The sequence below is a fragment of the Leptodactylus fuscus genome, chromosome 7 (genome assembly GCF_031893055.1).
Source record: "Leptodactylus fuscus isolate aLepFus1 chromosome 7, aLepFus1.hap2, whole genome shotgun sequence".
Lineage (NCBI taxonomy): Eukaryota > Metazoa > Chordata > Amphibia > Anura > Leptodactylidae > Leptodactylus > Leptodactylus fuscus.
This window is the reverse complement of record NC_134271.1, coordinates 53817447-53832534: the sequence shown is the minus strand read 5'-3', so window position 1 is coordinate 53832534 and position 15088 is coordinate 53817447. Positions and strand designations below refer to the sequence as shown.

The window sequence follows — 15088 nt, the reverse complement described above, 5'->3', positions numbered from 1 at the left end:
TTGTTATAGACCGCCAGTAGAACAGAGGCTTTTTATCTACTGAGAGACCGAGCATCTTGTCCAAGGACACATTCTAACTTGGTATTTGGTCTTCAAAATGGAACTCCCTTCTAGTATAGTTCAGAGCAGTGCTTGCAGCTTGAATGCACCAAGGAACTTTTAATCAGAGAAAAATCTGATTGTCTGGAACTTGTCTGTGACTTTCCAGCCGTAAGATCAAACAATATTTCAGAGATGATTAACTTTTGATTGCCTGGATTTCTGCTTCAGAGGAAATTTGAGAAGACAAGTAATGGCCAGTTTGGGGAAATCATCCAGTGTCACTGTAGTGTTTCTTTCTCGTGCACGATTTACAACATTGTTTGCCATAGAACTTGTGGTTGCAGACTCCGTGTTGAGGGACAAGGGAGCACCAGCTAAAGTAGTCCAAACACGATGGATCCTCTGCAAAGCAAGAAAATTTTATATTTTAGCTACATATTTTTGAAGAAAACATCAAACATACAGTACCAGCTGAGTTCTCCATAAATGCAGTAGCGCCAGTCGTATAATCTGTTGTAGTCTTTGGGCAGTAAAGTGGTTAATGGATGTATTACTGGTAGTCTAGGCATGCCATTTTCATTTTATTGTATTTTTTAACATTATGTAATAATTTTAGATTAAATCATTAGATTACATGGCCCTTATGAGAGTTATGGCCAGCAGTAAGAGAGGGGTTCTATTAATGTCATGGAATGAGGGAGACTGAGAGACCTGTCAATCATGCCTTCCAGGTTGTTATTACATTGATCATAATGTAGCTGAAAGAATATGGCCAATCCCATAACTAGTTCAAGTATACTAGCATACGAAAATTTAAAGGAATATTTCCATCTGAAGGAACCTAAACTGCTAGCTTAAGCCAAGAGTTTTCCTAAATACATTGTTTCAGAAGTGTTGCTTTGTTTACCTGCTTTGTGAAATTAATCCTCCCCATTGTTTACACAATGTTATCAAGGCCTGATATCTCTCCATATTTGGCATTAATAGGAAAGGAAGCATTACTGCTCTTAAAAGAGCTTGGGGAGTTCTTGGGATCACACTTGCTATCAGACCTAAGCCTAAGATTTTAAAAGTATATAACATGATTTGTGAGCAATACATAGCTTAGTAAGGGTCCACTGCTTGGTGCTGTACATACGGGGCAAGTTTAGAGTGCAAAATCCACCTGAAAAGTTCCCTTTATTATTTCAGGCTATCGCACCCCTTTCCTTCAGTGCCAAGAAACCAATACCTTCCAGTATTCTCACACTGCTCCTGAGATGCCTCTAAATATTTTTAGGCAATGTTTATAACATGTCTTTACTGGATCTTGAATTTAGACCCTCTGGTATGCATAGCACAAAGGTGAGGCACAAAGCTTATCTCCCACTGATTTTCTCACTTAAAGGCCTCAATAGCAATATTCTTCTTTACAGTCATAAAGTACTTTTTTTCACACTTCTAATGTAAATATTAGAGATCAGTGAATTTTTTAAAAAGTTGATTTGGCTGTTTTGCCAAATCTTCCACGATTTGATCTGAATTAATTTGTGGCGAATCACATTAAAAACCAGCTATTTCCTGGCTGCAGAGAGCCTGTCTAGTGGTGTAGGACGCTGTGCCTTGCAGTAACACACATGGGGAGTCTGCTGTGGTAGTGAAACAATACAGTGAGTCAGTATGACACGCACATGACAGGTGCAGCTATTCTGCTTCAATACTCTGTATAAATTCCTCCCTGTCCTTTCCCTACATTTCTAATTTTCCTTCCCTGAAATTCATTGAGCAAAATAACAGTTTTCAGGTCTTTTCTAACACTTTCTGAGCACCTGCTGATGTCTCTCCTTACACTAAGTACACTGATAAATGCCTAAATCAAAGATGGAGGAGGGTATTTATATGGCTGTTACATCACAGGGCTGGCTGCTGATTGGCTGCACACATGGCTTTGAGGGTGATCTTACGTTCCCAGAGTTCCTTGCCCCATGTCCTAACATGTGCAGCAGCCATTTTAGGAAAAAATGTTGTGATTCATTACCACAAAGTCTGAGGAAATCTGGATTCAATGTGAATCAAATATATCCTGAAAACCTCACTATGCTGTTGACTTGTATACGTGTGTTCAAGATCCAAAGAGACATGTTATGAAACTTTTCTAAGGGCTCGTTCACACGGAGTAAACACGGCACGCAATGCGCCTTGTTTACGGGATGTTTGCGGCGCGATTTTGACGGTGCATGTTTGCGGTCGCGTTAACGCCACGTAAACGAGCCCTAAAAGTTTGTAGAGGCATCTCAGGAGTAGTGTGAGGTTACTGGAAGATGATGGTTTCTTGACACAGACACTGTAGGAAATGCTCCCCTTTATTTCTAAGAAAAGCTTCCTATCAAGAATGAAGAGACAAAAGAGTCACATAAGATGTTGAAAGTTTTGCAGGTGGACTTTTTCTATAAGATTGCATTGCAGTCTACAAGAGATTCTTCTGTGCTGACATCTAATATCAATGCCAAAAGTTGGAATATTATTTTCTCATAATGTAAAATAAAAGTTTTCCAAATAATGATGTAAAAATGTTACTTTAATGACATGGTTGATAGCTCATGTTTTCAGTTTGATGGTTCAATGTGAGCCTGTACATTAAAGCCTGTGTCTTTATAATTATCTATTCATTAGTAATAATGTATTTAGCGATCCCTCAGCTTTTGTGTCTCTTCCTACTTAGAAAATCTGTCACTCATATTTATCAGGTCTCTGGCCAAGAAGTTGTAATTATCTAAGCCATGGTTCACTTGTCGGACAGATTTCATAATTATGTATACTAATTTGAGCTTAATTATACCATGATAAGATTGTAGACCTATAGGACAAATCAGAGGTCTCATTATATTATATAAGATCTGCTTTTGTTTCATCTCTCAGTCACTGTAACAGTACAATAAAGTACATAGATCTGGATCTTCAACTACATACAACACACATATAGTCATTGTATAAACTAAACCAATATTTAACTGTTCAACTTGACCATTGTAGACGTACTCTATGGAAACTACCAGGATAATGGCATGTCTCCTTAAGTATTATATAGTTTAACCTATGAAATATATATATATATATATATATATATATATATATATATATATATATATATATCGTCACTGGCTCTTTGGCAGGCAATATGTACTGGAGCACACATTGGTAGTCAGCGGACATGGGAGCATTCGCTGGCAGAGAACATACAGCTGTAACGTGTTTGCACAATCCGCCTCTGAAGTCACTCTGAAATCAATTTCAATCACTTCACAGCACTTTCCTCCTCTTTTCCCCCACAGCGGACATTTCTAACACCATGGCTCTGCTATCAATTTACCATATGGCGCTAAATTTAAATGTACCGATCACAGAAAAGCCGGCGGGCGCTATTGGTTTCTCAATAATACCAGCAGCTCCTCTGTGATTGGTCCATCTGAATTTAGCGCCAAAGAACCTGCTTTGGTGCTAAATTCAAAGAGTCAAATCATTCACATTCATAGTCAAATATTGTGCCAGCAATGTACTAAACATCATGTTCATCTGCATATCAAGGGCTACTTGGGGAGAGACGGACAGTAAACTACAAAAATCAAAGAAAAAACCACCACAAATCTGTTTTTTGTTGTTTTTTTTAATTTTGAGCAGACCTTCTGACCATACCATGCTTTCATAGATTATAGTAACAGCGAATTTCCATGATTTGTACATTAAATACCTTGGGTTCCTGAAGAAGGACAGAAGTTCATGTTGCAAGCTTGGGAAGTTGATGGCTTCTGATGAGGTAAACATCCCACGGCCGGTCTTCCATGATGAAGACACTGGACATTTCGTATCTGCACGCCACCACCACATGTAACTGTACACTGATCGGAATAGACATATGTTGTGGTCGCATTTATTGTATCCATATATTTTGGTTATTTAACTTTAGTGTATATATAACATTTTAAGCAACTCATTTTTTTTCAGAATAAGAATAAAGCATTTACCTGCTGCCACGGAGATGTATGCCATCCATAAAATGTATTGTAGGGTGACTGCACAGGGCATGGCTTGTTATTGCATGACTGCTCCAGGGGTACGTTCACTTTTCTGACACTACGACATCTTCTCTGAGGAACAGTGACAAGTTTGCCATGACTGTCTTGCTCTCCACACTTCAGCTCACGTTTTCTTACACCAGGACCACATGTTGTTGAACACTGTGCAAAAATAAATACAAAAATGATCACTATGGCACAGATATTATACAACTGTAAATTATGTGACCTTTTATTGTAAAAAAACAAAACATATTTCTACAACAAATTACTACAGTTTCTGATCAATTTAGTTGACAATCCAAACAAAACAGACGCCCATGTTATCTTCTCCAGTGCAAATCTGATTGTGTCTTAGTGAGTCTTCCTCATATAGTAACACATAACATTCTATTAGCTCGCTCCCTCCTATCAGTATCAGTACAGAGGTGGATTATGATGTGATTATCCCTCCCCAAAAATAAACACACCTACCTCCTGTTCAATATTTCAGTGTCTAGTAGAGAAAGTATTCATTTACATAAGGTGTTCCTAACTCAAAGATGTGATGGAAAGGTGTGGTGACCTCATTGGGTGGAAGCAGAACTCATAGTATCACTACACTGCTATATATCAAGCAAGATATGCTTTTAGGGTTTGGATTACCAACATTAAAGGACTTGTCCAGGATAACCCATTTTTTGGCAGAGGTTGGGGAAGCTAAAATAAAAAACAAAAATACCATATACAACTGTCCCCGATGCTCCGGTGTCTCCCACCATAGTCTGGTTCTGCTGCTCCGGGGTCTTATTTTTGGCAAAAGCCCCTACTGCACATGACAGCCAAGGCTAATCATTGGCCTCAGAGGCCTAAGGAAAGGACACAGGACATCACAGCTGATGGATGCAAGTGACGTCCTTTACTTAGCCCACTTGTGGCAGGGACTTCCACCAAAACAAGACCTTGGGACTGCAGGACTGGACAACAGTGGGTGGGAGACACCAGGGACAGGTGAGTATGACTTTTATTTCATATTTTTTTCACCTTCCCCGACCTCCTTGACAAATGTGGGTTATCTTGGAAAACCCCTTTAAAGCAAAAAGAAACTATACTTTTCAGTTTTTTTGCAGGGAATTTCAGTCTAAATAGAGGACGGGTACAATCCTGAATATTTTCCCATTCTAATACACTTAATATTTGCTAGTTCTGGTCCTTATAATTTACGTGTTATTACATTAGACAACTACCAAAGAGGTATAAAAGTAAAACCAAATTTTTTTAATGTAGTCTAATGTTTTTACATAGTTTTTATGTAGGTTACCTCAGTCCATGCAGATATCACCCACTGCAACTTGTCATTTTTCTGGCAGCGTGCTAACATACAGCTCTCAATGGACTCTGGCTTTGATTTGGCTGCGCACAGGTTTTCTGGGAGTATTTTATATTTCTCCAAGTTGACACTTCTGCAATAAACTTCTCGTTTCTTAATTCCCTTTCCACAAGATCGGGAGCACTGGAATTGATGAGGAATGCAAGCTGTCAGACATTAAGATGCATAGCTTATGGACAAAGATTATATTAACATGATATTAGCAGGGCTTTCTTACATGAATATATACCAGAGGTGAACACCTTAGGCCTTCGGGGTCAGTATGAAGCCAAGTTTAAATTTTTCTAAGCTTAATGTTTCCCCAATAAATCTATACATTGAGCGTCTTAGCCATCAAACCAGACAGCTTGGCTGATGCAACTCTTCTTACCTAGTGACAGCTATAAGACCTAGCTTATTACAAGGCTATGGAGACAGAAGTTTGTGTGGCCCTTGAGAACAATAATAATGCAGTTATATTTACTATCGAAAAAATTTTCTTTCGTTTGGTGCATTTATTGAGCGGGATATATTATATCATCTGTGTAATTAATCAAGTATATAGCAACCTTTCAGGGATGATGTACTTGTACTTGTTGATAATATATGTGTAGACCTCTAACTTTTTAATGTCCACCATTTAACACATTTATTCCCTTTAAATATAGACAAGTTCTTTGAACATTACATTTGGTAATACCAGGTAAGCAGTGGTGCTTGCTTTAGACAACCCTGATTCACTGCAACTCCAATTGTTGGCTTGACTCAAAAGCAGAGTCAATCACCATATCAGCTATGGAGAACCTTTGTGTATATTAGTAGATACGAAATAATACTTCACAGCTATACCAAGAACATAATTCACTTACAGTATTATACTTCAAATCTGGTGATTATTTCGCCCACAAATTAACTATTACAGAAAAAATGATGACTATGTAAGAGATACATAGCAGCCTATAAAATACGATGTGACCCTAAGAAAAGCAACATGAACATTAAATTAAACCACGTCTGCTTCTATTTTCTATAGGTTGACATTCTCATTATACCTGAGACCATGGTCCAGTGCTCCATTCTGCTGGGCAGTCCTGGGTGTTGCACTTTTGGACTTGTACAGGAGTACTCACTGGGCAGTTGGAGTGTCCAACCATTTCCTCACCCTGCATGGTCTTTTTCTGAAGACACTGAATAGTCCTGGTCTGTTGGCCACCACCGCAAGAAGCGCTACATGAACTCCATTGTCCAGTTGACCAACTATAGAGGAGAACATAATGGTATTGGAGAAGTAGATAGATAGATAGATAGATAGATAGATAGATAGATAGATAGGCAGCAAAATTTAGCTTAATAATGAACTATTCAATGTTTCAGGAATCTGTCTTTGAAGGTTACTTACTAGGCTGGACATGGTTGAGTGTTGCATAATTTTGGCTCCAGGAGAGGTTTATTCAGCAAGCCACACATGCTGGAATTAACTTGAATCCGTAGATCTTGTAAACACACATATTTCATGTTCATTTGACCTTAAAAATGTAAAAGAAAAATCATTATTACAGAATACACATAATATACAAGTGCCACACCTATCCACAAGCTGTGTGTGGTGCACAACCCATAGACAGATGAGGAAATGTTTCTGGATTTAAAAAATAATAATAATTGTACAGTAGAGCTATTATAAATGTTTGCCTTTTCGTACATAGAGGTTATTTAAAAAAAAAAAAAAAAAGTTCACAATGGGAGAACAACAATTTTTACCCAGAAAATTACAAGAATTTCTTATAATATATACATAGCTCATAGGGATGACATGAAGCTGCTGGGCCCAATGCAAAATCTGAAACAGGGCCCCCCATCTACCATGTACCATTTATAATTCTGGAGTTTAGTTGGTGGGTGATCCAAGCATCTGACCCCCCTGAGAGATTGCAGCCTCTGTACCACCCATCTACCCACACGTCATTGGTACTATAGAGCTTACCAGTGCCGCATGTCACACTGCAGTCTGTATACATAGGGACCCATGAAAAACTTGCTTTCTTCTCATGTGTTTCTTCATTTGGAGAAAAGGGTAATGTATACTCCCAAGTAAACCCCTCATTCTTTCCTTGATAAAGAACCTAAAAAGAAAATGACATCTTTTTACTGATGGTGCTCCAAATTAGTAAATGAGTTCCTGTCTGAGCCATACTTTAACCAATAGAAATTGGTATTTTTTGCTAAAAGGGAATGATGGTTTTTAAAAACAGTTTATACAAGGTTGGTCTATACTATGCCAGTTCTTAATAGATTATCAGAATTTTACACTGATCACTTTACAACTGTTATTCTAAGCTATACATAATACTAATAAAATTCAACCAAAATGAAAAGGTTACATTTAGAGATGAGCATATTCGAGATTTGATATTCATTTCAAGTAGAGCCTCAATATTCGACTACTCGATTGAATATTGAATCCCATTATAGTCTATGGGAAAAAATGCTCGTTTTAGGGGAAACCACTATTCGACTAAAGGAGAGTCACCAAGTCCACAAGTAGCAGGAGGAGAGTTTTTAGGAGGAGCGCTGTGCAGTTAAAGCGCATGGATCCCATTATAGTCTATGGGGTCCATGCGCTTTAACTGCACAGCGCTTGCAGTTGCGCTGATAAAAAGTAAGCTCCCTCGTAAACCGCAAGCTGCCAGCTCTCCCGACTAGCAAAGACGAGCCTGCAGCAAATCAACGCTGGTTCTTCCAACAGGCTCATCCTTGCTAGTCAGGAGAGCTGGCAGCTTGCTGTTACGAGGGAGCTGACTTTTTTGTCATTGACCAATGTTGATTGGCCAGTGTACAGCATTTGGCCAATCAATGCTGGTTCTGCCGGAGGCTCGTCTGTGAGGAGGTGGAGTCTAAGATCGGACCACAATGGAGACTGCTGTGGTCCGATCTTAGACTCCACCTCCTCACAGGCGAGCCTCCGGCAGAACCAGCGTTGATTGGCCGAATGCTGTACACTGGCCAATCAACGCTGGTCAATGCATTCCTATCAGAAAAAGTTAGCTCCTTTGTAACAGTAAGCTCCCAGCTCTCCCGACTAGCAAGGACAAGCCTGCTGCAGAACCAGCGTTGATTTGCCAAATGCTATACACTGTATAGCATTCGGCCAATCAATGCTGGTTCTGAATGGAATATTTACTGCGAATAGCTAGTAGTATTCGATCACGTACGAATATTTTGAATTTCGTAGTATTAGATAGAATACCTACTCGATCGAATACTACTCGCTCTTCTCTAGTTACAAACACTAGTATAATAAAAAATAATCAAAAAAAATAATCAAAATATTAACAACTTTCTTAACTATCATCATTTGTCTCCCCAAAAACCAATTGTCCAGGTCATGGAGGTGTAGACCCTTAGAGAATGGAGACCCTTGGGGAATTTGCCGTTTTGTCCTCCAGTTCTGCCTAGATTTACAAACTGTCATAATTTGCCACTGGAGAATTTTTCACATTGGGCATTCAGGAGTCTGAAAAATGTGGTTGGGTACAAACTACTGTATAACTGATGTTTCATTATCTTCTATAGAAATATTTTTTTGTTATTTGGCTATTTTAAACCAATAACCCTGTTTGATGTTATGAATTCTTTAATATGTCATCCAGGATTCCAGAACTGCTTTTATAGCCAATGTTTTCAGTTCCGAAATTTATTTACTCGATTCACATAGTAAAACAAATCTCGACAGACGTATAAATTGCTCTGCTTTTAATCCTCAACTGAGCCCATAAATAATTCTACATGTAACAAAAATGTAAGAAAAGAATTCTTAAAAATGTATAAAAACTGAAAATGATTCTGGAAATCTTTTTGGAATATACTGCACTCTGAGCCCCCATGATAACGTAATGATCTATACATTAACTCTCTCTCTGTATTGCTATAAATCTTCGGCCTCCTAAAGTGAATTATCTTTTACATTCTCCTATTTGTGTTTCTGCCATACTTTTGATTGCGGCCCATGTCAACCCTTGGACAGATATTTTGTTTAGTTTCATTCCTTCGGAAGTAATATAAATCCCATTGGTCTTTATCGAGGCGGCCTAAGGCTTCGGCGCTGGCCAAAATGGAGTGCTTGCTTCTTTTATGATTGAGAAGATAGAATATAACTTTTTAATTAACACAAGTGGGAATGCAAAAATGTGAGCAATGTTCCAGATGAATAATAAAAAGCCTTCATCAGCAACACTACAGGAAAAATCATCATTTTTAACCCAGTGTTTATGTCAATGTCAATAACATTGGATATAATGGCTTGTAGTTAACTATTTTACCTACCTCAAAATAAATCTTTGTTTTCTTTTGGGTCACTTTAAGGTGATTTTTTTTTCTAAAGAAGGCACACCCTTAGCCGAATATATGATAATTACTTTACAAGCTACACAGAGAGAGCATGTAATAGTCAGCTATCTAGGGAAACCATGCTGATAGATGCTTTCTTAATGACATATTAAATATCACAGGCCTGATACGCCCTGTGCATGACATTATTACATTGAAATTGTGCTAGGCTTGATGGGATGATAGAATCTACTTGATTCCAAACTATTATCTATCTATAGGCAACGAATGTATCTTGTAGAAATTCAGGCTATTCATTGTAACGCTGCAGTACCAGCTCTGCTCATTAGGTGGTGCGGAGAGCTTTGATTCAAACAGTATTAATATAGTCAATGTAATGCAATGTAATGGTGTTAAAGGATGAACTTGCTTTCACCATTTCACTAAATTCCAATAGGTAGCAGATAATAATTGTACACAAGAAATACTGCTCCAAAATACCCTAGTCATACCTATTGAGATTGAAAATGTAACTTAGATTACAGTAGGCTAATATGTGCAAAGAGTTAAATAGTAGGTGGGAGCTCACACTATATTATTTCAGTATATCGTGTACTTCACTCACATTAATAGTTCCTAAATAAACAGTTCAACCTTAAAAGAAGTCTGTCAGCAGTACATGCGATATAAACCTATTCCTAGCAGGTACTTGGAATTGGTTTATAACACATGTACTGCTGACAGACTCTTTTTAAGGAGTTCCCCCTTTCCAAATATGTCTCTGTTAGACTAAAGCCCCACGTTGCGGAAATGCAGCTGTTTTGTTGCAGATTTTGCTGCGGTTGTTTGAGCCAAAGCCAATAATGGCTGGAAAAGGGATAGGAAATATATAGGAAGTTCTTATACTTCTACCTTCTGATGAATTCACTCCTGGATTTAACTCACAAAAAGCCGGCAAAATCTGGAACAAAAAAAAGCAGCGTTTCCCGCGACATGGGGCCAAATCCTAATTCAACTTTAGGCTGAAGCCCCACATTGCGGAAACGCAGCTTTTTTGTTTTGCTGCAGTTTTTTGAGCCAAAGCCAATAATGGCTGGAAAAGGGATAGGAAATATATAGGAAATTCTTATACTTCAACCTTCTGATGAATTCACTCCTGGATTTGACTCAAAAAAAGCCAGCAAAATCTGGAACAAAAAAAGCAGCGTTTCCCGAGACATGGGGCCAAAGCCTGATTCAACTTTAGGCTGAAGCCCCACATTGCGGAAACGCAGCTTTCTTTGTTGCAGATTTTGTTGCAGTTTCTTGAGCCAAAGCCAGGAATGGAATGAGTAGAAGGGATAAGTATAAGAACTTCCTGTATATCTGCCATTCCTTATGTAGCCACTCCTGACTTTGGCTCAACAAAACACAACAAAATCTGCAACAAAAAAATCTGAATTTCCGCAACATGGGGCCTTAGCCTTAAGAGTCTCATTGTGTCTCCATTCTAGATTCTTAGGCAAAGCACTTTTCCCCTTAATTCTATAGGAATAAAATGATGAGTTACATGAAAATTGGACTTCATAGCTGAATAACAGAGGCATATTTGGAAACTGTAGAATCACCTCTACAAGGTACCGGGATTAGGTTTATAAGCAATTTACTGCTGGCAGATTCAATTTAAGATTGCAATAGGATTTACAGTGTATTACAAGTAAATGAAAAACACAGTACAAAGACCAGTGCATTAGTACAAAGTAAGATATTATTTGGCTGCATACATATTAGGAATGAGTGTATTTGTTGCAGCTATCAGCAGAATGCTACGAACGCCTTGACTGCCAGACTCTCATCTGTTGAGAACTTTCATTTGCCCCCATTAATCACGCTACCCTTTGACAGTATCCAATACGTGGCAAAACAATACTTTGATGTGAGGGTAATCTGTCCCCGGTGGGTGCTTAGCTTTCAACAGGCTTCACTCAAAAAAATCCTGAGTAAAAATCCAGTATCATGCCGAGGAGAAGCAGCTTTGTTCACTCATGGTACATAGTGATTCCATTGACAACAATGAATATTACATTGTAACGATTGAGGCTGTTAATGACTATTACTCCTTAAGGAGTCCACATATAGTTCAAGCATAGAGTCCCTCTGTAATCGGTGTTAGCCCCTAGAGAAGTTACTGTTATATTACAAGTTTGTTAGGTAATTGTGACCTCACAGTCATGAAAACCGATATATCATTATACAGAGACTAATAAAAATGTTTCTTTGCGATCGTGCTGATCACGTAATCTACCAGCAAAGTACTGAATATTGTAACAGCCTCTACTGTAACACTTCACTTCCTACAATTTAAGTGGAAGAAATCCAACAGTAATTTAAAATTTTCCTAAATAATAAATGAAGCTATTTCCTAACAACTCCACATTAAAAGTCTGGACATAGTACCAGTAATGTAAACCCTTCATGTTGGAAGGACCTCCAGGGCTACAGCCTACTTAACTGGCCGCCATCCAGAACTTACTCAGCCAAGTGGAAATAACTTCTACATTTAAAGCTGAGGATCGAGGTCTTAATGTACGGCCAGGCTCGGAACAAAGTTATTAGGTCTACCACTGACACATAAGCCACCTGACTTCAGACACAGCACTCAGCAAGCCTGGCCGCAAAGCAACGACTTATAAAATTTACAGTTTCTTCATTTTAAAACCACAGACTCCAGGCCTGGCACTTGCCAGATTTGCAAAAAAATAAAAATTATAGTCATCACTAAATTGGCAAACTAATCCTCTCTCGTTTGTTATTGTTTCTTAGCAATAGATTATCAATAGATTATATTAATATTATCACAGATAATAAGCTTTATTATGACATTTATTAGTTTTATTCATTTAGTCCATATCTCACAATCCTAAATGGAATGATTTTGTCCTTATCAAAGGCTGCATCACAATAGTGACAGCAAAGTTAGCAGGGCAAAAATCCTCTAGAATTATAAGTCATGAGAAACAAGAGCATTAGAGCACCATAAAATGACAACTGTTGTGGAAAATTAGAGCTACAAACTGAGTATAATGGTGGGAAATGAGACACCCTCCAAGACATGTATGGTTATAATCCAGCTTACATGAAGTCATAAAGCAGCAACTAAAGAAATCTGTGACATACAGTAGAGATGAGCGAACAGTGTTCTATCGAACACATGTTCGATCGGATATCAGGGTGTTCGCCATGTTCGAATCGAATCGAACACCGCGTGGTAAAGTGCGCCAAAATTCGATTCCCCTCCCACCTTCCCTGGCGCCTTTTTTGCACCAATAACAGCGCAGGGGAGGTGGGACAGGAACTACGACACCGGGGGCATTGAAAAAAATTGGAAAAAGTCATTGGCTGCCGAAATCAGGTGACCTCCATTTTAGACGAATAGTGGATTTCAAATCCGGGTCATATGAGAATGTGAACTTTGTGACTATGAGACAGGGATAGCTGTACAGGCAGGGATAGCTAGGGATAACCTTTATTTAGGGGGGAATGTTATTAAAAATAACTTTTTGGGGCTCTATCGTGTGTGTAATTGTGATTTTTGTGAGATAAACTTTTTCCCATAGGGATGTATTGGCCAGCGCTGATTGGCCAGAGTACGGAACTCGACCAATCAGCGCTGGCTCTGCTGGAGGAGGCGGAGTCTAAGAGCGCTCCACACCAGTCTCCATTCAGGTCCGACCTTAGACTCCGCCTCCTCCATCAGAGCCAGCGCTGATTGGCCGAATTCCGTACTCTGGCCAATCAGCACTGGCTAATGCATTGTATTGGCGTGATGAAGCAGTGCTGAATGTGTGTGCTTAGCACACACATTCAGCTCTACTTCATCGGGCTAATAGAATGCATTGGCCAATCAGCGCTGGCCAATGCATTCTATTAGCTTGATGAAGCAGAGTGTGCACAAGGGTTCAAGCGCACCCTCGGCTCTGATGTAGCAGAGCCGAGGGTGCGCTTGAACCCTTGTGCAGCCTCGGCTCTGCTACATCAGAGCCGAGGGTGTGCTTGAACCCTTGTGCACACTCTGCTTCATCAAGCTAATAGAATGCATTGGCCAGCGCTGATTGGCCAATGCATTCTATTAGCCCGATGAAGTAGAGCTGAATGTGTGTGCTAAGCACACACATTCAGCTCTACTTCATCGGGCTAATAGAATGCATTGGCCAGCGCTGATTGGCCAGAGTACGGAACTCGACCAATCAGCGCTGGCTCTGCTGGAGGAGGCGGAGTCTAAGATCGCTCCACACCAGTCTCCATTCAGGTCCGACCTTAGACTCCGCCTCCTCCAGCAGAGCCAGCGCTGATTGGCCGAAGGCTGGCCAATGCATTCCTATACGAATGCAGAGACTTAGCAGTGCTGAGTCAGTTTTGCTCAACTACACATCTGATGCACACTCGGCACTGCTACATCAGATGTAGCAATCTGATGTAGCAGAGCCGAGGGTGCACTAGAACCCCTGTGCAAACTCAGTTCACGCTAATAGAATGCATTGGCCAGCGCTGATTGGCCAATGCATTCTATTAGCCCGATGAAGTAGAGCTGAATGTGTGTGCTAAGCACACACATTCAGCACTGCTTCATCACGACAATACAATGCATTAGCCAGTGCTGATTGGCCAGAGTACGGAATTCGGCTAATCAGCGCTGGCTCTGCTGGAGGAGGCGGAGTCTAAGGTCGGACCTGAATGGAGACTGGTGTGGAGCGATCTTAGACTCCGCCTCCTCCAGCAGAGCCAGCGCTGATTGGCCGAATTCCGTACTCTGGCCAATCAGCACTGGCTAATGCATTGTATTGTCGTGATGAAGCAGTGCTGAATGTGTGTGCTTAGCACACACATTCAGCTCTACTTCATCGGGCTAATAGAATGCATTGGCCAATCAGCGCTGGCCAATGCATTCTATTAGCGTGAACTGAGTTTGCACAGGGGTTCTAGTGCACCCTCGGCTCTGCTACATCAGATTGCTACATCTGATGTAGCAGTGCCGAGTGTGCATCAGATGTGTAGTTGAGCAAAACTGACTCAGCACTGCTAAGTCTCTGCATTCGTATAGGAATGCATTGGCCAGCCTTCGGCCAATCAGCGCTGGCTCTGCCGGAGGAGGCGGAGTCTAAGGTCGGACCTGAATGGAGACTGGTGTGGAGCGATCTTAGACTCCGCCTCCTCCAGCAGAGCCAGCGCTGATTGGTCGAGTTCCGTACTCTGGCCAATCAGCACTGGCCAATGCATTTCTATGGGGAAAAGTTAGCTTGCGGAAATCGCAAACTGACAGGGATTTCCATGAAATAAAGTG

General features: G+C 40.0%; 1 protein-coding gene across 1 annotated transcript in view; it reads right to left on the bottom strand.

Annotated features, from left to right (window-relative positions):
* Nucleotides 1-200: 200 nt before the first annotated feature.
* ADAMTS18 (ADAM metallopeptidase with thrombospondin type 1 motif 18) overlaps nucleotides 201-15088 on the bottom strand; it is a 72326-nt gene continuing 57438 nt past the window's right edge. Inside the window, exons 17-23 of the mRNA XM_075281924.1 lie at nucleotides 7427-7565; nucleotides 6842-6968; nucleotides 6495-6699; nucleotides 5395-5586; nucleotides 4044-4256; nucleotides 3770-3917; nucleotides 201-444 (exon numbers count right to left, since the gene is read on the bottom strand). Of these exons, the coding sequence (XP_075138025.1) occupies nucleotides 311-444; nucleotides 3770-3917; nucleotides 4044-4256; nucleotides 5395-5586; nucleotides 6495-6699; nucleotides 6842-6968; nucleotides 7427-7565 (1158 nt within the window). The 3' untranslated portion in view covers nucleotides 201-310. The remainder of the gene's footprint in view (nucleotides 445-3769; nucleotides 3918-4043; nucleotides 4257-5394; nucleotides 5587-6494; nucleotides 6700-6841; nucleotides 6969-7426; nucleotides 7566-15088) is intronic.